This window comes from Lipotes vexillifer, unplaced genomic scaffold (assembly GCF_000442215.2).
Source record: "Lipotes vexillifer unplaced genomic scaffold, Lipotes_vexillifer_v1.1 scaffold426, whole genome shotgun sequence".
NCBI classification, from domain to species: domain Eukaryota; kingdom Metazoa; phylum Chordata; class Mammalia; order Artiodactyla; family Lipotidae; genus Lipotes; species Lipotes vexillifer.
The window spans coordinates 1,200,657-1,210,434 of NW_006779491.1; the positions used below are offsets into that span (position 1 = coordinate 1,200,657).

At 47.5% G+C, this 9,778-nt stretch overlaps 1 protein-coding gene across 1 annotated transcript in view; it reads right to left on the reverse strand.

Moving 5' to 3' along the window:
• The window catches only part of ITGAX (integrin subunit alpha X), a 17,105-nt gene extending 13,651 nt beyond the window's left edge, over positions 1-3,454 (reverse strand). Inside the window, exons 1-7 of the mRNA XM_007452676.1 lie at positions 3,418-3,454; positions 2,736-2,838; positions 2,137-2,240; positions 1,775-1,845; positions 1,508-1,622; positions 221-351; positions 9-88 (exon numbers count right to left, since the gene is read on the reverse strand). Of these exons, the coding sequence (XP_007452738.1) occupies positions 9-88; positions 221-351; positions 1,508-1,622; positions 1,775-1,845; positions 2,137-2,240; positions 2,736-2,838; positions 3,418-3,454 (641 nt within the window). The remainder of the gene's footprint in view (positions 1-8; positions 89-220; positions 352-1,507; positions 1,623-1,774; positions 1,846-2,136; positions 2,241-2,735; positions 2,839-3,417) is intronic.
• Positions 3,455-9,778: the final 6,324 nt, after the last annotated feature.

Sequence of the window (9,778 nt, forward strand, 5' to 3'; positions counted from 1 at the left end):
TCAGCAGGCTTAGTGGGTTTGAGCTGGCTGCGAAAGCTTTGAAAGTGAAGTGCACCTGGAACTTGTGGGAGAACTGCACCAGGGAGAACTGGGGAAACCACACAGGGCTGGGGGCTGGGCCAAGGCACCAGAACCCTGGGGTTCCTCCCACAAGCTTCCCCTGGGGAGGGGAGGGCGAGGGGGAGGCTGCACCCTTTCCTTCCCTCCCCTGAGAGCACACCTGGGAGCTGGGACTCTGGAACTGGCTCATCATAGCCTTCACGAAGTTCAGCATTTTGGCAAAATTGGTGGAGGAGATGCTGCCCGAACCATCGATCAGGAAGGCAATGTCCTGCTCCTGCCTCAGGCACTCTGGAGAAGGAGGTGGCACCAGTCCCCCGAGGGACACTCCCAAAGCCCCGGCCTCCTGGTCACAAGAACCCACCCTCCCAGGGGCTGCCCTAATTCCTGCCTAGAGCAGGGCCCTTTGGTCTCCTGAAGTCTCTAAAGAGGACATATCTGTGATTCAGCTGCTCACACCTAGTTGATAAAAAAGTAACAATTCCTCCAATCCAGATGCTCTCCTGGCTTGGCTTTGCTCAGGGAGATTCCTATCTAGCTCCCAGCTGCCCCCTTCTGCCCCCAAGGCTTCCCATCAGAGAGAGGGTGTCCTGATGGTAGCCCAGGCACCTGTGGATGAATCTAGACCCTAGGAGTGCTGGGAGGGGCACCCCATTCAGGGCCCCAGACATCAGTCTCCCCAATGGCCTGAGTGTGAATGTGAAACCGGGGAGGGGCCTCGGCCTGCCCCGGGGTGGGGGGGTCTGAAAAGCTCACTGTTCCACCTCTTCATCCCCCTTCCCTGTCAGCACCAGGGAAGCTGGGCCCTGTGCCTCAACATGCACACACACACACACCTACATATACACACATACACATATACACATACACTACACGCACACATACATAACACAACACACATATACATGTATACATACCTCACACACTCATACACATACACACATACACATATACTCATACATACACATACATACACACTGCTCAGACTGCCTGCACTCACATCACCCTTTCCCAGCCTGCTGCATGAACTAATTGGCTATGCTGCAGGGTGCATTGTGTGAAAATAAATGCCCTCCACTCTAAAAATTCTTGCAGCTGGCATTAATTGAGCCCTCACCACATGCCAGGCACTGTGCCAAACCCTGGCCGAGGATCACTGTATGTTACTCTCAGTGTTGGGTGTGGTATTAACCCACAGGCAGATGAAGAGACAGAAGCTCAGAGAGGGAAAGGTCCTAGGAAAGGTCCTGCCGTGGGACAGTGATGGGGCAGGTGTAAAAGCAGGCGGTGACTCCTCCAGCCCATGTTTGGAATCACAATACCATCCAGTAAATTTTTTTTCTGGATCCCTCTTTTTTATCCACTTTGGGGTGTCTCTGGCTCCACTGCAAACCAGAGTCAGAGGTGTATAGGTACCTTGAAGGACTCAGTGGCCCCAAACACTCACCCTGCAGGGCAGCCGGGATCCTCTGGGCCTGCCGGGACGGGGAGACCAGCAGGAAGCAAAACCCGGTCAAGTGCATGTTCTCCCTGCATGCATGGTGCACGGTGGGGCCACAGGCCTGTGGACAGAGGGGCCTGGTGGGAGGGGTTGCCCCTGCTTCTGTCCCACCCTCCCATCCCAGCACCTTCTCCCTTCACGAGATCCCCAGCACCAACAGCCCCAGGTTCCCCCTCTTTCCCTCAGATGCTCCCGTGACCCAGGGCAACTCACCAGCAGCCGAAAGGGGCTGGTGGTGGCCACCATGGACAGGCCCAGGGACATGTTCACAGCCTCTGGAGGCACTGAAGGTACAGATGTGTGCATGGTCACCCTCAGGACAGAGGAGGCAGGGAACACCTCCTCTCTGGGAGATTAAGGGGTCTGACAGGTGAAGGGGGGGTCTCAGGTCTTGATGGAGGTATGGGGGTACAGGGGTGCATTGGAAAGGGAGACTCTGGGTGGGTCAGGAAGCCTGTCTGAGGGTAAGGGTCTGCAGACAGAGCTGAAGCCAGGAAGTGGGTCTCCTGTGCTCTCCACAGGCCCCCAGAGCATGGGAGCCTGGACCTGGGTCTCAGCCGGGGGCAGTGACTCACCCGGCAGGGGGATGGGTTCACACTTGCCCATGCTGTAGTTGCACTGGTAGAGGCCACCCGTTTGATTGGAAGCCTTTATCTCCTGGGGGGCTCCAACCACCAGCCTGGGGGGAGAAAAGAACACGACAGCTAAGAGTGTGGATGCCAGAGCCAGACTGCCACTTGACCAGTTTGTTTCCCCTCTCTGAGCCTCAGTTTCCTCATCTGTAAAGTGGAGATTAACAACAATTTAAATTCCGCATGGGAGAGATTTTTGTCTCTTTTATGCTCTGGTGTATGCCTGGCTCCTGAGACATTTAGTAATAAATGCTCAATAAACATTTGTTGAGTGATGGATTCCTACATCATAAGGTTGCTGTGAGGACGAAATCAGTGCCCACGAAAGGGTGCCTGGCACTTCGTAATTGCTTAAGAGATAAATAAAGTTAGCTGGGGTCCTCGAGATGGCAAGATGGCCCTTCTTTCAGTCCAACTCTTCAAAGCCTTGGCGGGAATTGCCATGGCAGACAGAGGAGAGTTTGTGAATAAAGAGAGGGATGTGGGGAGGGACAGGGGAGGAGTAGATGAGAGCCAAAGGCCAGACACCACACAGTCCTCACCAGTTGGCATACTGGACCACGCTGTATCCAAACCCAGCGCTGTCCACATGGAAGGTTGTTGGCTGGTCTATGTCCAAGTTGAAGCAGAAAGCGGAAGCCAGGGCTGGGGAGGAGTGTGAGGAGACACACTTTGGTGAAGGGTCTCCCTTCTGCTCCATCTCCCTGGCCCCCAGCCCCCTGCCCCACTGTCCCCTCCAGGCGCGATGCCCCAGCATCTCCTGGTCTTCTAGCCCCCAGGCTCAGCCTTGCTTCTCTCCTTCAGATGATCCAGAGATAGCTGTTCACCCACTGGTCTGCTAGCAAGTTTCAGTTCTTCATTTCCACAGAGAAACGCCCGAGCTCTAAAGATGCTCCTTCCCCACCCCTCCCCCTGGGCTCCTATGAGGAAGAATCCAGGAAAACTTGGGGCCAAATGGATGCGGTGAACAGAGTATAAGATTGACTCGTTCTGCCTACTTGAAAAACGTGTGGACTGCCCAGGCAACTGGCCTCTCTTCCAGAATCTCTTGAACTTCCCTAAAATTGGTTCAGTATCCTCTCAACCTCCACAAACTCCAGATCCCAAACCCGATATAACTCCAGATCCCTCCCCTAATGTCTGAGTCCAAAGCATGCATTCTCAACTCTCTCCCTACCTGGACCCCCATCCCCTCCTCCCCCTTCGTCGTGACTCTCAGCTTACCCATCGACAGGAGGAGGAAAATCCTGGTCCTGGTCATGACTGGAAGGTCAGACATGGGCATCGGAGAGTCTGAGCCACCAGGGAAACAGCTGGACCAAGATGCCAAGAAAGCAAGTAAACAGAGAGGGGCACAGGAGGCCGGAGGTAGGGAGGGAAGTTGTCAGCATGACTCAGAGGTGGAGGGTGGAGAATGCAACTAAAATAAGAAAAGAAAGGGGCCAGACAGCCCACACGCTCTGGGTCCAGAGATGACATGACTTGCTTCTCTTTGTCTCCCCACCCTAGGCTCGGGTGGATGCAAATCACCTGCCCTGCCCTACCTCTCTAGGTTCCCTCATTGTCCTGGCAAAAGTTTCCCCTTGACCTTGAAACTTCATTTAATCTGGGGAGGGGAAGTGGTAGATGCCAAGGTGGGGTCAGGGTCCTAAGAGAAACTCTGGTAGGAACCCTCCTTTTTGGACTTGGAAACCTCTGGGCCCAGGAGTCAAGTAGCTGGACCCTAGGAGCGGGTACAGCGTGGGTATTTGCTCATCTGTTCATCGTTCATTCAACAAGTCTAATTTGAGGCTGATTATGCAAGCCCTCTGTCAGCAGAGGGAGAAAACACAAGCCACAAGGCCCCAGCCCTGGGGTCAGTGAAGAAGAAAAATATGTAAACAGCAAGACATTGCTGTGAGAGGAGATGGTACCCATCGGTCACAAGGTATCTTACCCAGTTTGGAAGCATGTGGATTTCCAGGAAGGCTTCACCGAAGAGGTGACACTTGATCTGAGTCTTGAAGGCAACTGACTAGAGGGGAGCGTATTTCAGAAGGGTTGGCCAACTGTGGAAGAGGCATGAGACAGGAGGGCCTCTTAGGAAATCAGTGATAGAAACCAGACAGTGGGAGGTAGGAAGTGACAAGAGATGAGGTCAGTGGGGGAGGAGGGAAGGGGAAGCAGGCCCCAGGCCCAGAAAGCCCCCTTAAGGCTGGTTGATTTTATCTCGAAGACAGAGGGAAGCATAGAAGCAAATTATGAAGACTGAGATATTCAATTTTATGTTTCAGAAAGCTAGAAAGAGGGGCTGTGCAGGGCACAGTTTCCTTGGGAGCTAGCTGGAGACAGATCATTCAGGAGGGAGGTGATGGGGGCCTGTGGGTGAGCTGGTGGCCATGGGGATGAACTGAAGGCTGACTTGTCCCTAAGGCATGGACAGTGGTGATGGTCCCTGAGCTGGAGGGTACTGGAGGAGGGACGGGTGGTGGGCTAGGGCAACTTTGGTGTTGAGGAAACCAAAACAGGGTGTTTAAGAGTTTGGGCTCATAAACAAGAACGAAATAATGTCATCTTCAGCAACATGGATGGACCTGAAGTAAGTCAGACAGAGAAAAACAAATATTATATGATATCATATATGTGGAATCTAAAAAAAATGGTACAAACGAAATTATTCACAAAACAGAAATAGAGTCACAGATATAGAAAACAAACTAATGGTTACCATGGGGGAAAGGAGGGTGGGGAGGGATAAATTCGGAGATTGAGATTGACATATACACACTATATATATAAAATAGATAACTAATAAGGGCCTACTGTATAGCACAGGGAACTCTTCTCAATACTCTGTAATGACCTATATGGGAAAAGAATTTTAAAGAGTGGATATATGTATATGTATAACTGATTCACTTTTCTGTACAGAAACTAACACAACATTGTAAGTCAACTATACTCCACTAAAATTTTTCAAAAATAATAAAAATAAATTTAATTTAATTAAAAAAAAAGTGTTTGGGCTCTTTCATTGAAAACCACTGCTCCCAGGGAGGGACATGTGGAGGGAAAGGATAAGGGCCTGCTATTTTTCATAGCAAAGCTTGTAAAATAATTTGACTGTGCCTATATATAACTTTGATAAAAATACAAACTTTAAAAAATAAAAATTTTAAAAGTTAAAAAATAAAAGTGGGCTCTTCCGGAAAAATATGTAAACAGCAAGACATTGCTGTGAGAGGAGATGGTACCCATCGGTCACAAGGTATCTTACCCAGTTTGGAAGCATGTGGATTTCCAGGAAGGCTTCACCGAAGAGGTGACACTTGATCTGAGTCTTGAAGGCAACTGACTAGAGGGGAGCGTATTTCAGAAGGGTTGGCCAACTGTGGAAGAGGCATGAGACAGGAGGGCCTCTTAGGAAATCAGTGATAGAAACCAGACAGTGGGAGGTAGGAAGTGACAAGAGATGAGGTCAGTGGGGGAGGAGGGAAGGGGAAGCAGGCCCCAGGCCCAGAAAGCCCCCTTAAGGCTGGTTGATTTTATCTCGAAGACAGAGGGAAGCATAGAAGCAAATTATGAAGACTGAGATATTCAATTTTATGTTTCAGAAAGCTAGAAAGAGGGGCTGTGCAGGGCACAGTTTCCTTGGGAGCTAGCTGGAGACAGATCATTCAGGAGGGAGGTGATGGGGGCCTGTGGGTGAGCTGGTGGCCATGGGGATGAACTGAAGGCTGACTTGTCCCTAAGGCATGGACAGTGGTGATGGTCCCTGAGCTGGAGGGTACTGGAGGAGGGACGGGTGGTGGGCTAGGGCAACTTTGGTGTTGAGGAAACCAAAACAGGGTGTTTAAGAGTTTGGGCTCATAAACAAGAACGAAATAATGTCATCTTCAGCAACATGGATGGACCTGAAGTAAGTCAGACAGAGAAAAACAAATATTATATGATATCATATATGTGGAATCTAAAAAAAATGGTACAAACGAAATTATTCACAAAACAGAAATAGAGTCACAGATATAGAAAACAAACTAATGGTTACCATGGGGGAAAGGAGGGTGGGGAGGGATAAATTCGGAGATTGAGATTGACATATACACACTATATATATAAAATAGATAACTAATAAGGGCCTACTGTATAGCACAGGGAACTCTTCTCAATACTCTGTAATGACCTATATGGGAAAAGAATTTTAAAGAGTGGATATATGTATATGTATAACTGATTCACTTTTCTGTACAGAAACTAACACAACATTGTAAGTCAACTATACTCCACTAAAATTTTTCAAAAATAATAAAAATAAATTTAATTTAATTAAAAAAAAAGTGTTTGGGCTCTTTCATTGAAAACCACTGCTCCCAGGGAGGGACATGTGGAGGGAAAGGATAAGGGCCTGCTATTTTTCATAGCAAAGCTTGTAAAATAATTTGACTGTGCCTATATATAACTTTGATAAAAATACAAACTTTAAAAAATAAAAATTTTAAAAGTTAAAAAATAAAAGTGGGCTCTTCCGTTCTATGCCTGTTTCCTCCTCTGCAAAATGGGGTGATAATAAAAATACACACCTCCTACTGTTGCTGGGACAATTGAGCTTGTAAGTGTGAAAATGCTCGAAAGAATATGTAAGAGCTTTTATTATTGGCTATTATCCTTACTATGCTATGATGATTATTGTGTTAGGTAAGTGCGCTTCCCAAGGGGGGAAACCTCCACATCCTGAAGGGTGTGCAGGGCTGGATCTCAGGAGAAAAGTCTGGGCTGGAGATGAGTTCTGAAACCATCAGCAGAAGTGCTCGATGAGTTACTGATGGGAGTGTGAAGAGGAAGGAGAAAAATGGGCCTGGGCTGGGTCCCAAGGAAACGCCAATGATGGCCACAGAATAGGGGCTCAAGAAGGTGGGGAAAGAAAGTGTCCGCAAAGAAGGAGAGAGACGGGCACAGTGCAAAGGCAGCGTGGAGAGAAGGAGTATGAACAACATCACAGGCTGCCGTCAAGTGACACTGAGTGAAGTAAAAAATGAGGAAGTCTCTGGATCTGGCTACAGAGGCCATTGGTGACCCTGGAGTGGGCTGTGCCAGGGCAGTAGGGGAGGGGGAGGGGACAGGGATGGGAGTAGCAATGTCACCCTGAGGGGAGCATCCCTGAGGAGACCTCAAACACAACATGGCTGGATAAAGGCCCTGGAATTCTTGGCGATGAAGAAAATTTGAGAGAGGGAGAGAGCGAGGGTGCAGGGGTTCAATTCCAAGAAGGAAATGGTGACAGAAAAACCCAATAAAGAGAAAGAAGTCCAGATCCTGGAGAGGATAAAAGACAACCAGAAATGATTTAAACCAGAAGAAGTCTGGGAGACTCAGGGCTGGTGTTGTGGACAGGTCGAGAGACCACCAGCCTTTGAAGGACCTTGAACATGGCCTTGCCTTCGCTCTCTTTTCTTAGACTTGGGTTCCACCCTGGATGAGTGAGGATGGACAAGATAAGAATCCTGGACCAGTAAGACTCCATGTTTTCTCTCAAGCTGCCCAACATACTTCCATGATGTTTCAGAGAAAAGCCACGGTAAGGCACCTTGCCTTTGGCAAGGATAACTTGGATCGTAAAAGTGTAGAACAGTATGGGTTCTTAATTCAGCACACTCATTTTACAGATGAGGACAGTGAGGCTCCAGCCAAGACCTTAGGGTGTCTAAAACTCACAGCCCTATTTCAGTGAATCATGACTTTGACATTTCCAGAAAAAGATGGCAATTGAAGTGGATGATATAAGCAAGGAAGGGGTGGACACCCCAGTTACTCATCTTCTCAGCCCAGTGGGATCATGAATCAGTCACATCCAGTTTTTTTTTTGAATGTTTGAACTTTATTTATTTTTTTTAAACAGCAGGTCCTTATTAGTCATCAATTTTATATACATCAGTGTATACATGTCAATCCCAATTGCCCAATTCATCACACCACCACCACCAGCACCAGCACCACCACCACCCACCACCTTGCCCCCTCGGTGTCCATATGTTTGTTCTCTACATCTGTGTCTCAATTTCTGTCCTGCAAACCGGTTCATCTGTACCATTTTTCTGGGTTCCACATACATGCATTAATATATGATATTTGTTTTTCTCTTTCTGACTTACTTCACTCTGTATGACAGTCTCTAGATCCATCCACGTCTCTACAAATGACCCAATTTCATTCCTTTTTATAGCTGAGTAATATTCTATTGTATATACGTACCACATCTTCTTTATCCATTCATCTGTCAATGGGCATTTAGGTTTCTTCCATGACCTGGCTGCTGTAAATAGTGCTGCAATGAACATTGGGGTGCATGTGTCTTTTTGAATTATGGTTTTCTCTGGGTATGTGCCCAGTAATGGGATTGCTGGATCATATGGTAATTCTATTTTTAGTTTTTTAAGGAACCTCCATACTGTTCGCCATAGTGGCTGTACCAATTTACATTCCCACCAACAGTGCAAGAGGGTTCCCTTTTCTCCACACCCTCTCCAGCATTTGTTGTTTGTAGATTTTCTGATGATGCCCATTCTAACTGGTGTGAGGTGATACCTCATTGTAGGTTTGATTTGCATTTCTCTAATAATTAGTGATGTTGAGCAGCTTTTCATGTGCTTCTTGGCCATCTGTATGTCTTCTTTGGAGAAATGTCTATTTAGGTCTTCTGCCCATTTTTCGATTGGGTTGTTTGTTTGTTTGTTTGTTTTTTCTTTCTTGCGTTATGCGGGCCTCTCACTGTTGTGGCCTCTCCCATTTGCGGAGCACAGGCTCCGGACGCGCAGGCTCAGTGGCCATGGCTCACGGGCCCAGCCGCTCCGCGGCATGTGGGATCTTCCCGAAACGGGGCACGAACCCGCGTCTCCTGCATCGGCAGGCGGACTCTCAAGCACTGCGCCACCAGGGAAGCCCCAGGTTGTTTGTTTTTTTAATATTGAGCTGCATGAGCTGTTTATATATTTTGGAGATTAATCCTTTGTCTGTTGATTCATTTGCAAATATTTTCTCCCATTCTGAGGGTTGTCTTTTCACCTTGTTTATGGTTCCTTTGATGTGCAAAAGCTTTGAAGTTTCATTAGGTCACATTTGTTTACTCTTGTTTTTATTTCCATTAAACTAAGAGGTGGATCACACAAGATCTTCCTGTGATTTATGTCAAAGAGTGTCTTTCCTATGTTTTCCTCTAAGAGTTTTACAGTGTCTGGTCTTACATTAAGGTCTCTAATCCATTTTGAGTTTCTTTTTGTGTATGGTGTTAGGGAGTGCTCTAATTTCATTCTTTTACATGTAGCTGTCCAGTTTTCCCAGCACCACTTATTGAAGAGACTGTCTTTTCTTCATTGTATATCCTTGCCTCCTTTCTCATAGATTAGTTGACCATAGGTGTGTAGGTTTATCTCTGGGCTTTCTATCTTGTTCCATTGATCTATGTTTCTGTTTTTGTGCCAGTACCATATTGTCTTGATTACTGTAGCTTTGTAGTATAGTCTGAAGTCAGGGAGTCTGATTCCTCCAGCTCCATTTTTTTCCCTCAAGACTGCTTTGGCTATTCGGGGTCTTTTGTGTCTCCATACAAATT